This window comes from Gopherus flavomarginatus, chromosome 14, assembly GCF_025201925.1.
Source record: "Gopherus flavomarginatus isolate rGopFla2 chromosome 14, rGopFla2.mat.asm, whole genome shotgun sequence".
Classification (NCBI taxonomy): domain Eukaryota; kingdom Metazoa; phylum Chordata; order Testudines; family Testudinidae; genus Gopherus; species Gopherus flavomarginatus.
In genome coordinates, this window is record NC_066630.1 from 39,672,262 (window position 1) to 39,686,759 (window position 14,498).

A 14,498-nucleotide genomic window follows, 5' to 3' on the forward strand; every position below is an offset into this window, starting at 1 on the left:
GCCCTGCTTGCCTTTGATTTCAACAAGTGATATGAACGCAGGTATTTATGCTGCAATGTTCAGGAATGCCAGACAGATGACTCAGCAGCTTGGCAATGGCAGGGACGTTCATTCAACATTAAGCCACTGACAGCAGCTCAGGGCGGTGTTAGGATATAAATATTTAGGCCTGTTCGCAAAGGCCTATTTTTTAAGAATTTAGGTATATTTTTATTATTTAGCTAGTTAAGAGGTATAGAAGAAAGAATTAAAAGTTACTGTTTGTTTTTGTAATGGCCTTCTGTTACTGTAACAGTATGAGGTCTGGTTCCTCGGCTAAGCAGCAAAGGCAGCCATAAGCTGGGAAGTATATGGTCAAATCCTTACATTTTAAACTAGTTACATTGAAATAAGGTGCTACTGGGTTGTTAGGAATACAATATTGTCCTGATATTTCTATCACCTCCAGAGAAAGGGAAGAGCATAGAAGATGTAAAAGGAAACTTAGTTTGATAGCAGCCTGTCTGGCAAGAACTCACTTATCAATAGACAGCTGGAAAACCCTTATGTCTGCATAGATGTAGTTGTGAAATCCTCACTTGTGTATTGTTTTGTATGTTGATTTGCATGGTCTGTGTCTGGTTCTGTGATTGTTTGTGTCTGCTGTATAATTAATTTTGTTGGGTGTAAACCAATTAAGGTGGTGGGATATAATTGGTTAAATAAGCATGTTACAATATGTTAGGACTGGTTAGTTAAATTTCAGTAAAATGATTGGTTAAGGAATAGCTAAGCAAAACTCAGGTTTTATGATACAGTCTGCAGTCAATCAGGGAGAGGGAAATGGGAACAGGGACTGGGGATGGGGGAACTGGGGTCATGTTTTGCTAAAGGGGGAAATGGGAACAGGGGATGGGAAGAGAAACAGGGACACAGGCAAGGCTCTGTGGTATCAAAGCTGGGAAGGGAGACACTAAGGAAGGAAACTGAAATCATGCTTGCTGGAGGTTCACCCCAATAAACATCAAATTGTTTGCGCCTTTGGACTTGGGGTATTGTTGCTCTCTGTTCATGCGAGAAGGACCAGGGAAGTAGGAGGGTGAAAAAATAAGCCCCCTAACATCTTGGTACCGTGACTCGGATGCATCGCATTGAATAGGTGAGTGGCAGCCTGTAAGTCCCCCTCACCAACAGTCCGCACAGCTGGCCTTTGCAGAAAGGCCTGAATATCTAAATCCTAACAGGCGGCACCATCTTTACTTAAGGTGGGTAACAGTCCAACTCTTTAGAACAGAAAGTCAAGGGAGCTAAGGGTTCAAGATATGCCACAGACACCAAAAATGACATGCCGAGTGCCCCAGCAATCGGCTTTGGTGTGTCAGTGACTCACCTGTCCCCACACTGCTTTTCTGAGAAGATCATCCACCAGAGGGCTCTAGATAACAGGCAGCAGTGCTCTTACCGTGCTGTGGCCTTTCACCACAATGAAGCCCTCTTTGATGTTAGTCACCTCCACCGGCCAGGAACTGTTGTTGGCTCGGATAATATCCAGATCCCAAATCTCTGCCTGGAGAACAAGGAGAAATGAATACATGTGCATGCCTGCAGGCCAGTGCCTGAGACCTCCCCGGCTCCTAACACAGTCACAGCTGCCATGAACCCTCTCGTCCAGCTGCCACCTCTGGCCAGTGCAGCACTGGGCCACATGCAATATATTCCATCGGAGCTACACAAACACAAAACAGCTTTAGGGCACAGCAATGATGCATCCGGCCTCATGCAGCTGCCTCAGAGGCCTAGGGCCAACAAAAGCCTTGTCATGTAGGGGAATCCAAGTTTGGACCGATATCCCTGCGCTGTGCTGTGCGTAATGCCTGGGGAGTGTCAGTCAGAAGAACCTATCAGCCTAGTGCAGGGGCTCTGAAGAGCGTGCAGGGTAAGAGGACAATCCTCAGCACAGGTATCCCTTACATAGGTTAGATGGTGCCCTCTGTCCTGACATCTGTGGTGAGTAAGACAACATCAGACTCAAGCACCCAGTTTTCTGAGTGCCCTGCGTTCATGGGTAGATTGCTCCTCCTCAGCACTGTGCATGGGGGCAGATTTGGATACAGTGAAGCCCCAGTAGCCAGGCATTCAGTTCCTTTTCGGATTTCTCATTACTGCAGTGACTGAAGAACCTGGAGAACAGCTAAACTAGGTGCATAACCGACTTGAGTGCTTAAGGAGGGTTCTTTTAGTTAACCACCATGCTAAGTGGGAAAAGCGGAGACCAAAGCACAGGGATCAGAGAAAGACTGGCCTAGTCCATCCCATCCAGCCCACCAGGATTATTCCCTACTGTACATTTTATAGTTGGCACTAGGAGTGTCCCAAGTGGTGGATTCCCACTCCTTTCCTTTGTAGCCTGATCACTTCCCGCTAGTGAAATGTTTCTCCAGATACAAAGCCTTTATTTTCCCCTTAACTTAATCCCGTTGTTATTATACTCCACGGGTCACTCATTCTCCTTCCTTGGCATTCCCACCCCTCAACTATTACATTGTCTTCGCTGCTAAGCTCTATGGATTTAACTGTTTTAAAGGACAGCATCACGATGCCTCTGTGCATACAGGCCAAAGCCACATTCACTTTTTCGTTGTCCTACCACATTGCAAATCCGTGTTTTGCTTGCTGCCCTCTGCCATCTTAAGGGCCCTTTGGTGTTGCTGCTTTCCAGAGGGATTCCTCCCGAGAGGAGGTTTGTTTATTTTTCCCTTGATGTATTAGCTGCATTCCCCCACCCACTTGTGTCTCACATTAATTTCTGCCTATGTTTCCAGTCTTGCTAGCCCTAGATTAGTTTTCTGCCATACTTCTGGTTCACAGCTTCTTCCCATTCTGTGCCATCTGCGCATTTCACTGATGTGCGGGTTACTCCCTCTATTATATCAATGCTGAGCATAGTCCCTGCCTAGCAGCAGACTGGAGATGAGACTCCTATCCAAGGAATCCACTCTAAGGGCTTCTCTATATGAACACTTAGTTTGCAGTAAGCGGGGGTGCGACTGTAACATGCACTAGTCTGACATAGACTAACAGGCCATGTGGACCCTGCTGATGTACACAAACAGTTGGTGAATGCGTGTCGATCTAGTCCTGTTTCAAAGAGACCGAGATCAAAGCACAATAACAAACTGTTAATATACATCAGTGGGGTACACACGGACAGTCTGCACCAGACTAGTGCAGGGTAGATTCACCCCCCAGCTTGCTAGGAGCTAAGTGTTTGTACAGACAAGCCTTTAATGTCTGCTTTGGTGAGTATCCCTCAGACCTGAATCTTATTTTTGACACAGCATTCCATTTGCCTCTCTTGAAAGTGAGACTAATGTGAAGCAGCACATGGTATTCAGTAGCAACCTAGAAAAGATGATGCAACGCTGATGAACATTATTCTTAGAGTCCCACTAGAGTTACTAAGCAAGCATCTCCATTCAGACCTTTCCCATTGGCATCTAGGTACCATGCTGATGGGAGCACGAGAAATGCCCAGGACAGATCTGGGACAGTGACACTTCGCACAGTAAACGTGTATTTCATCCAAACCTCGGTAACAATCATCTAATGAACAACTCCTCCCATGTGCTCTGTTCACCAGTTTTGATGGTAATACCTGCTTAAACTGTTCCCAAACTGTGGGCCATGGAGAGCTCTCTGGTCACATGGTCCGAGCTCTCTCCGTTTCCATTCACTAAACTACACTATGTATTTCCTGATATTTGTTTCCCATGTAAGCAATTGCTGTAGTTGCCACAGTTGCTGTAGTTCCATCCCCAGCAGGAGTGAGAAGTGGCTGGATGACCCTGTGATGGACTGGAGGGAGTCATACAAAACTGACTCTCTTAAAATGTGATCCACTATGATGTTTGAACCCCCTGTACCAGACGGTTCAGTCAAGCCTTATTCAAACAAACATGTGGACAAGGGGGAATCCAGTGGATATAGTGTACTTGGACTTTCAGAAAGCTTTTGACAAGGTCCCTCAACTAAAGGCTCTTAAGCAAAGTGAGCTGCCATGGGATAAGAGGGAAGGTCCCCTCATGGATCAGTAACTGGTTAAAAGGCAGAAAAAGGGGAGAAATAAATGGTCAGTTTTTGCAATGGAGAGAGGTAAATAGTGGGGTCCCCCAGGGATCTGTAATGTGACCAGTCCTTTTCAACATATTCATAAATAAGCTGGAAAAAGGGGTAAACAGTGAGGTGGCAAAGTTCATAGATGATACAAAATTACTCAAGACAGTTAAGTCCAAAGCTGATTGCGAAGAGTTACAAAGGGAGCTCAAAAAACTGGGCAACAAAATGGTAGATGAAATTCAGTGTTGATAAATGCAAACATAATCCCAACTATACGTACAAAATGATGGGATCTAAATCATCTGTTACAACTCAAGAAAGATCTTGGCATCATTGTGAATAGTTATCTGAAAACATGCACTCAATGTGCAGCAGCAGCCAAAAAGGCTAATGGAATGTTAGGAACCATTAGGAAAGGGCTAGATAAGACAGAAATTATTATAATGCCACTATATAAATCCATGGTACATCCCACCCCACCCTGAATGCTGTGTGCAGTTCTGGTTGCCCCATCTCAGAAAAGACAGATTAGAATTGGAAAAGGAACAGAGATGAACAACAAAAATTATTGGGGTAGGGAACAGCTTCCATATGAGGAGAGATTTAAAAAACCATGATCGTCATCTCTTTTCCAAGATGAACAAAGAGGGGATATGATCAGTCATGGTCCTATAGACCTGGGTGTGGAGAAAGTGAATAAGGAAGTGTCATTTACTTCTTCACATAACACAAGAAGTAGGGGTCACGCAATGAAATTAACAGGCAGCAGGTTTAAAAACAAACAAAAGGAAGTACTTCTTCACATAACACAGTTAACCTGTGGAACTTGTTGCCAGGGGATGTTGTGAAGGCCAAAAGTATAACTGGGTTAAAAAAAACAAAACAGATTAAGTTAATGTAGGATAGGTCCATCAATGGCTATTAGCCAAGATGTCCAGGGACACAACCCCATGCTCCAGATGTCCCTAAGCCTCTGGCTGCCAGATGCTGGGATTGGATGACAGGTGATGGATCACTCAATAATTGTCCTGCTCTGTTCATTCCCTCTGAAGCATCGGGCATCAGCCACTGTTGAAAGACAGGGTTAGTGAATCTCTAGTCTGACCTAATATGGCCGTTCTTATGTTCCCTGTAGCAGATGAGCATTCATATGGAATGAAGGAAAGTCTCCAAGGGAGTCCTGTCTCCTTCCATGTCATTGGCAGAGACTGTGTAGCACACAGCATTCTAGTGCTGTCCAGGAAATATGTCTGAGCATTTGCTTTTCCTTTTAAAAAAAAAGCCCTCAATCAAGTTCCATTTAAACAACTCCATTAGAAAAACACAAAGGCTGCAAAGTGAACAATAAATAGGTAAGAAATGTCCAAATTGAGGTTGCTCAAGCAAACTTACTTCTGCCCCCTTATGCATATGCACTACAAGACAGATCACGTACTGTTCCAACGAGGCCCCCACCTGGTTCAGGGCGCAGAACAGGCAGTGCTCCGCACAATGACTCCATGTTTAATTTCACACTTCACACCATTCAAGCACCTCCCTGAATGAGAGTCCGATGAACCTCGTCACTGCAGTGCTTGAGGGCCTCTCAACAAGCACATAGTGAATTTATTCTCAATGCTTCTGTGAGGCAGGAAAGTGTCATCCCTATTTACAGATGGGAAACTGAGGCCCAGAGGCCAAGATTTTCAGAAGTGACCTGCTGCGATTAGGGGAGCCTCAAGTTTTGGGTGTCTAACTTGACACACTTTAAAAGGGCCTGATTTTCAAATGGCTGGTGTGCAGGACTTTCTGAAAATCAAGTCCTTCCAAGGTGTCTTAAAGCACTTAAGAAAGCAGGCACGCCAAATGACTGGATACTTTTGAAACTCTTGTCCAGAGAGATTAAGCATCTGGCCCAGATCTGAGGTGTGAACTGAAGCCATATCTTCTGAGATTCATTGCAGGGCCTCATCCACAAGATCATCCTTCCTCATTCACCACACGCTGCTCACTTTCTGCTGTGCACAAGGGGTGCTGACGGCTCCAGCCTCCTTCACTGTCTGATCTGGGGACTCAGCAGGCAGAGAAATGTAGATCACGTAATTTACTGTGTCATGCTAACCCACAGTCAGAGGGGAAAGTTAGTCTGGGCATTTCCTGACTTTTGAACACTTTGCTTTGCAGTTTCAAGGCTCTTTGAATGTGGTCTTGGGCTCACTTATTCAGCTTTCTAAACTAAATGGTTTGGTATTCGGTCTCCCTCTTGTGGAAATCTTTCATGCATCTAATCTGAGTTCCCCTCTCTGTTTCTGATATTTCCTTTTTGGAAATAAGTGTTGAGAATTGAACATTTCCTATTGAAGGAGAGGCTTTACCCCTGATCTGAAGAGTGGCATATTTTCTGTACTACTCTCTAGCCTTTTCTAGACACAGCTTAAACCCATTTGCTTTTTGACTGTGACTGCATGCCGAGCAAAGGTTTTCACAGAACTGTCCACAGCAATACTCTCAGAGGCCACAGTTAATTTAGAAACCAGCATGATCCTAAACAGGAGCAGTCCGGTTTGTCTACCACGTCATACTCACTTCGCTTCAGCAACGAACCTGGAACACAAGGACCTCATATGAGTCAGGCATGTCCGACTAAAGTCACTTCTGCCCCCTCTGACTTTGCTCCTGGGGGAAGGGGCCGTGGGCTTCCATACCTGCACACCTCAGAGAACACTTTAGGTGCTCAATATAATTGTGGTTTCCAACATTTTTATTATTATGAACAGTACCATATGCACTATGAAGGCTGTGTCAGCAAGAGCATCTGCTTACTGCAATCAAAGTGACAGGAAAGGAAGAATTCAGCAGAAGGCCCCTTTTATTTTACAAAGGCACCACAGTCTGAGTTCTGTTTTATGTTCACAACAGTGAATGTTTAACAACACTGGCTAGAAATCAGGAAGAGGCATACGGCGTTACCAATATACCTTACCACACACCTGCAGCACCCTCATTGCCAATCCAGCCTCATGCCTCTCCTGAACACATGGTTCATTAACATGGGAGGGTTCTGCTATTCAGCGTAGTCCGTAACCATTACATTCCCATCATGTGACCATACCCATATTTCAATCCAGGTACCCAGAGGAGGATTACAGTCTCTCTTGGGATTACAATAGGGGATAACGTTTCAAGAAAGACCCACAGGCCTTCTTACCCTGTCCTCGTGCAGCAACGCCAATGTCTGGCTGCCCTCTTCACCGCTCTCCTCATTCTCATCTGGGATGAAGGGGCACCATATGATTCTCCGGAAGCTGTTCAGCGGGGTGCCCTCAGGTCGTTTTATGTTCACCAAGATCTCCTCTCTAATCACCACGTTAAGGAAAACACACAGTTCTGGCTGTTACTAGAGTTCAGATATAATCCTCTTAGGATGGATCCTTGTGATGTCTAAAACAATTAGTGCTTTTTAGTTCTGAATTACTATACACAGAAACCAGTTACAAGGACCTTGCTGAGAGAGGCAGGTCACCTTACCTCGACTGGCATGAAAGTGACATTCACAAGTGACACTTAGATCCTTGTAAATTTCACTTATTGTCTGCATATAAGAATGAACAGACACAGCAGAGAAACTGATTAGGGTCACATTTGCATGTTATCAGAAAAATTCTAAGCTTTTTTTGTTTTGTAGGGCTGGAATCTGAGTTGACTCTGGTTTTAATATTTCAGCCAGCACTGTGGTATTACTTGAAAAAAACAATGGCAAGAGATGCATGAAGGCCACCCCAATCACACAGAGTGATCCAATTCATATACCCACACACAGAACTTTAAATAATCACAATATGACACAGGTCACCCTCACTCCTCATTTTGAAGTAGTTATATACATCAATGATAAGGCTGGAAAATTGTGACCTGATGTATAAAGTAACGTGCTTCCCAGGAACACTGGAGAAGTAACTCTGTCAGGAAAGGAAGAGGTTCACAACACTAAAATCCAGTGACTCACTTCAAGCAGACCAAAAAAAGCAGTAAAGATGGGCTTTGGGGTAACTGCATCCCAGCGCTCTTTCCCAGAGTCATGGAAGCGGAAAAATATAGATAGAGCCAGACAGATGTAGGCCAGTGTACTTGTAACGTGATCCAGATGGCAACACAGAACAGTAGGCCTGGGCGAGCCAGGAGTCCATGGGGCTCCTGGGTGAAACCCCTCCTTGCCAGTTACTCCTGTCTGAACACACAGCTCAATCTCTTGTCTAGTCTCATCATCTTGTATCTTGATTATTGCAGCATCCTTTCCTCTGGCCTTGACAAATGCAACCCTGCCCTGCTCAGACCCATTCAGAATGCTGCCATAAACATATCACCCGTCTCTTTGCATCTCACCACTGGCCCCCTCTTCATTGGCTCAAACATATGCTGCTCATCTTCACTTTCAAGGCATTTTGGGGCCTCTCTCTGCTCTACCTATCATTTCTCATTCACTGGCTGGCCACTGTCATGTGATCCTTAATGGGAGGAGCAAGACTACCCAGGCTCCTTGCCTGCCAAGCTCTAAGGGAAAGAGGAGATAAATACACAGGGAAACCAGATAAAAAGTCCCTTTGTAAAGGCCCTGAAACTGAGCCTGGCTTTGCTGTTCCATCAGTGTGTTGCTGCTACACAAATACTGCCACAGAGTTTATTCCGATAAGATACTGGATTTTCCCATTGTCCATGGCCAGGCACCAGACAAAGAGGTTGCCAGCCTCATCCAGGCAGGCCAGCTGGTTGGAGTTGAGATGGGCGAAAGCCAAGTCTGCCACGCCGCCCGTGAATCCTTTCAGCAACGTCCGCTCGGCAGTGCTGATGCTCAGCACCCGCACCATAGCAGAGCCATTACTGGCACCTATAAAGGAGAACACAAAGGAGAGGAGTCAACGCTTGTCAGCTCTTTCTTCACAGGATTTCCTCTGGCCTCAGCAGCTACCTTCCAGTTTTCAGCATCCCTGCTGGCCCTCAAACCGTATCGAGGCACTGCCGAGTCCCGTCCGCATGCCGATCCCAACAAGTGATGGGTGGAGGCAGAGAAAGAGGCCACAGAGCAGGCCCAACGAGATGTCACTCTTGCAGATGATCAGCTATGATCAGAAGCCTGTTCTACATGTCCCGCAGAAGCTGATCTTTGCTTATAAACTGCACCAGTACCAAACTCCCGCACTGTGCCACTTTTTTGTGAGCTTGTTTCTTCTAAAGTTTATCTTAAATGACACGACTGCTCTTAATTTAAGCAAATCAATTCATCCTATGTGTCTGTGCTGCTCTCTGTCCTCAGGGAGTATCCGTTCTTATCCAGGGAGAAAGGTTTGTTTACAGCAGAAGGGCTACCCTGGAGGAGTGACCAACTTCCAGTGGGATAGAATTATGTTTCTATGGACTCCCAGCTCTGGAATGGCTTACTGACTCTGTTCAGTTTCATCGAGCCCCACCTCCAGAACAAACAGGATCCAGATCTTACCCCAGGGGGAACAGAGTGACAGGAGCAGCATCTGTAGTGACTAACTCATATACACATGTCCTAGTTTCCCTTCATGCTAGCCTGGAAGTGTGCAACTCCCTACGCTATTCCCAAGCCTTACTGAATCTTGTGGTTTCAATGCACCCCTTCTGCGGGGCGTATCCCACCTCCTCCCCTTTTCCTGGGAAAGTGTCCACTCTTAGGGACACAGCTAATCCCAGTACAATCTCTCAGCTTCACCCTCACTGCTCCCTGCCTCTACCTGGGCTTTTTCCGGTCTCACATTTCTAACTCCAATGACTCTTCCTGCCCCAGGGGCTGTACCCAACTTTTAGTGTTTCAATCCACCCATTCCTGTTGCTCCAGCCCCATCCCTACTCCCAAATCCACTTAACCAACAATAATGGCCCCAACATTGGAACCAGAAATGGTGAGCTCCACACCCAGTGTTTGGTTGCACTGGTAACAACTGAAATACACAGGAGGAGCCCAACACAAATCACACACACAAAGCAGCAGGAACTGGTCCTCACCTCTAATGGCATATGCCAGGTAGGAGTTTGATACAGCTATCAGGTTGCCATAGTAGTATTTCTGCTCCCAGTCATACCTGGCTACTGGCTGTATTTTTACCTAGATGGAGGAAAGAAATAAAGAGCAGCTAAGGAAAAGTGAAAGAAACAGAAATACCTGCAATAAAGACACCAAACAAAAGAGAAGGGTAATGCTCTGGCTGGCAGTCGGCTAGTCCACAGTGGGATTTCAGAGCGAAGCAGGCGCACTACAGCCCTGCGTATAGGAAGAGACTGCTAGTGAAGCTGCTGAAGCATCCCTGCTCCTGCAGGGAGGAATGCTGTTTGCACTGGGGCAACTGCCACTACGATTCTCTAGTGTGGAAAGATGCTAGCACAGGGATTGAGGCCAAGTCTGGGATCCCACTTAAAAGTCAGCAGAAAGGGTGTTTGGGATAAAGGCACCATTCAGTCCCTGGGGTGAGGGCAGCTTCACCGTGGCTTCAGGATTCCCTTCTTGGGGATCCGGGAAGGGCTCACACAGGGCCCTGGCCCAACTTGGTAAGTGCCATCCTTGCAGGAGGTGCAAAGTAAAGAACTAAGAAGGACTAGGAGAGTCAGAGCAACAAACACACCCACTTCCATGTGAGATTGCCTGGCAGATTCCTTCCCATCCTGTCACACCGGAGGTGGCCAAGGGGACTCATATGCTCCATCACTGCAGCTAATAGCTAGACATGAAGCCACAGGCTCTGGAAAAGCTGAGCGATGCAAAGCTTCTGCTGAGCAACACAGGTGGCCACAAATAAATGCTGGTGCTCTGCCCTCAGCACAGAGTTCATTCAAAAGCCTCCCTGGGAGTGGCCCTAGCTATCCAAGAGGCAACTTCTCCCTCCGTGACCTCCCACAGCAGCTACATTTCACTGGACCAAGGAAACCACTGGCCAATAGGTAAAGGCTTGTGAGTGCAGGAAAGGGCACTTCAGCTAGCTCCTGACTATAGAACTAAGTCCTGAAAGAGAAACACAGGAGCACAGGTCCCAGCACAGTCAGGGTTACATGCAAACCTCATCTGACTCAGCTTCCTTTAGTAAGTTCTTCAATCACCCTTATAACCAAGCAAGCTGTTACCTTCCTCCAAGCCAGGCAGAAAGAGAGGCATTTCTGTCTGTCACTCCATGGAGGGTGCACAGATACTGCGGGGATGAGGAACATAGGTTAGATAAACCCTCCCCTTTACCTTGTTGCTCCCTCTGGCCTTACTGGTGATGCTAGAGTCACTGCTGGCCACAATCTCCACGTCTTTTGCCGATATCACCACGCAGGTGGAGCTGTCATCTCCAGAAAGGCAGCTTTTAAGAGAAATAAAGAGCTCAGCTCACACACCCGGCCTCTCTGGGACCGTGAGAGGGGAACCCAGGATAGGTATTGCTGGTAGCCATTTTAATCCATAACTCAGAGAGACTTCTGGGCAGCTTCCAGGGTGCATGCTGAAGACCAGTACCAAAGAGGGCCATTCATTCTTGTAAAAGATTGCTCTTTGGCAGAATCAAGCACAGAGGCCTGGCTTGCTCCTCCTCATGTCCCTCAGAGAGTTCTCTCAAAGCCAAGTTACCCGTTCTCCTGTTCCAAATGATAGATTTACTCTGAGCTACTTTGGGCCACACTCCAAATACCTCTGAGATGCAGCTGGCTCAATGCCAACCAAGCAACTAATCCTGCCAGTGAAACATGCTGCTAGGCAATTCCCCAGCAACAGCTCAGAAACAAGGCACTTGGCAACAGCTGGTCTTCAGAAATGCAAACTGTAAGTTCGTCAGGCGAGAAAGCCTAATGCTGAGGAGTCAATGCAGAAGGCAGGGAACTAGAGTGTGTAGACAGACAAATGGGTTGCTCCCAGGAGCACTTCTTGTGTCACTCATGTTTTGGAGAAATAGCCTTGGATCCACTATGCACGGACACGCCCTTCTATCTAATTAACACACATCTGTGTATGTTCACAGATACACCTAACTATTCTCTTATTTAGTGGAGGGTCAGGTAGTCACTTGACCTGTTCTTCTGCTGCATGATATCTGAAGGCAGAGTCTGAAAAATTCAGAGTTAATAATGCAAGTGACAGAGGGCATGAGGTAGCTGAAGTCTCCATATATGGGCAAGTTTCCATCTATACCTTTGCCAGTGCAGATGGGTGATCCCCGGCACCCCCACCACACAAGTCCTGAACTCATCACAGCGCTCTGCTGATGCTCCTTAATCCTGACATGCGGCACACCCTGCTCCTTCTTCCCCCACACAGCTCTACCAATGCTCCTCATTCCTGCTATGCAGCAGGCCCTACTGCTCCAGGCCTGTCATCAGAATTACTCAGCATCAGAACTCCTCCTTTCCCCACTGGCAAGTAAAAACATGGACCCAGGTCATCCGAAGGGACAGGATTGGCTGCTGAATTGCTCACAACCTCAACCTCATTTTCACAGCTAAGAACCAGGTTTGTCCACTCTCCTCAGAACCAAGTTCAGACTGAGCTTCCCCTTATCGATGCCCTGTGCTCAGCCTCCACCCTCCCTGGGGAACACTTACATGACTTGCTTCTCCTGCAGGGTTCCCAGAGGAACAGTTCGGAGCATTGGCTTAGCCAAGGGAGCTCCATCTCCAGCTGCAACGGGGTCTGGCACCAGCAGTCCATTCAAGTCCCCGTTGAACGAGTTGGGTGGCCTCTGGTTTTCATTCACTGAACCTAAATGAAAACAACATGCGCAATATTTAATCCAGAAGTAGCATGCATCTGACGAAGTGGGTATTCACCCATGAAATCTTATGCTCCAATACATCTGTTAGTCTTTAAGGTGCCACAGGACTCACTGCTGCTTTTTACAGATCCAGACTAACATGGCTACCCCACTGGAGTAGCAGTGTGAAATACCCTACATCAGGTGCCACTGCCCTACCTGCTGGGGTGTGCTGACTCAGTAGGAGAGAACACCATGTTCCAAGAGAACATGTGCCACACACTGGTGTAGAGGTCCTTTAGCTCTTCTCCCATCAGGATAAATCTTCTCAGTGAACAAAAAGGAGAAGTCAATGGATATAACCAAGAAATCCATCAAACTCAAGTTACCGAATGCCCAACACAGCAGTGGTGTCAAATGCCTGCCTGTGGACCAAATGCAGCCAGCTCAAGCCATTTAGCCAGCATCACATTGAAAAACAGGTCTCTAGTCATTATGGCTGCAAAGGAAGCCTTCCAAAAATGACCCAAGTAACTGATGTGTGGTAAATTCCTGAGTCTGCAGGCAGCCTGAAACAACAGATGTGAGCTACCACATTCATCTCAACTGGCGAGGGACTGAAGCCTAATGAAACTAAAAGAGAGATCATCAAATAATGTGGGTTCGCAACCGTGCACCTAGTACGTGCCGATAACTTCTGCAGCTGTTGCATCCACATCAGCTAATCCCATGTGCAACTGCCAACACAAACAGCAGAAATAGCAGTTGGCCTCCAAGTATCTATGATATTTCCCGAGTTTACTAGGCGCAGAAGGCTCGTACTGCACCTCGACCCTTTGTGCAAACCTCCCTCTGTTATGAGCAGGTGCTCTGTTTTGAATCAAGGCATGTATATGGCCTTAACTTTGTATGCCTGGCCTGGAACATGTTGCCTTTCAATCAGAGGAACTCCACCCCACTTTGTAACAGCCAGTCACCAGGCCTGCTGGAGGCCTTCAGAAGGCCAGCAATGTCAGGGACACATTCCCATGTCAAAGTTACTCAAGTAAGTAGGGCTAAGGGTTAACAATCCCAAGCAGAAATGAACGAGCACCAAAACCACCTGGCACTGTGCCTTGCCACTTGACAGTCACTTGCCTCAGCAAACTTTCTTTATTACAGCTGTGTGAAATTTTCACTGAACCAGAAAACTGAAACCTGGTTTATTGTTGCCCTGGCAACAACTGCTGCAATGGTCTTGTTGTGAAATGGCTGCTCCTGCAACCACAGGTTAATGCTCCTTTATTATTGGCAAAGGTAATGAACCCAAATATAACTCCATCCACAAACAGCACGTCCTCAGAAAGCAAGACAAACTTTCCAGTTACCAAACAGGATGGTTAATTGCTTTAATATATCAGGGAATGCAGCTAATGCTGCTGCCAGCAGAAGTAATTGTGACTAGAATTCATTCTCCAGGTTTATTTAAAAGAATGCTTTCATGTAACAAGAGGAGCTGAATCAGAGACTGCACATTCAACATCCCAGAAACAGGCATGCAGGGCTGCATTATCACAGTGTGGGGATGTCTGGGCCCCTCAGGAGAAGCCCAGGGGCCAAGCTAATCAGCATTACATGGAGCAGATGGCAGCTACATTCATCCTCTATACAGAGACTCCAGGCCAAAGAATGCACTGCACTCCCTAC

At 46.6% G+C, this 14,498-nt stretch overlaps 1 protein-coding gene across 3 annotated transcripts in view; it reads right to left on the reverse strand.

Annotated features, from left to right (window-relative positions):
• Positions 1 to 14,498, reverse strand: part of EDC4 (enhancer of mRNA decapping 4) — a 55,822-nt gene that overhangs the window by 36,871 nt on the left and 4,453 nt on the right. For all 3 annotated transcript variants that reach the window (XM_050922327.1, XM_050922325.1, XM_050922326.1), the window contains 6 exons: positions 12,664 to 12,820; positions 11,321 to 11,432; positions 10,102 to 10,201; positions 8,770 to 8,959; positions 7,283 to 7,430; positions 1,442 to 1,546 (listed from right to left, as the gene is read on the reverse strand). In XM_050922327.1, the coding sequence (XP_050778284.1) occupies positions 1,442 to 1,546; positions 7,283 to 7,430; positions 8,770 to 8,959; positions 10,102 to 10,201; positions 11,321 to 11,432; positions 12,664 to 12,820 (812 nt within the window). The remainder of the gene's footprint in view (positions 1 to 1,441; positions 1,547 to 7,282; positions 7,431 to 8,769; positions 8,960 to 10,101; positions 10,202 to 11,320; positions 11,433 to 12,663; positions 12,821 to 14,498) is intronic.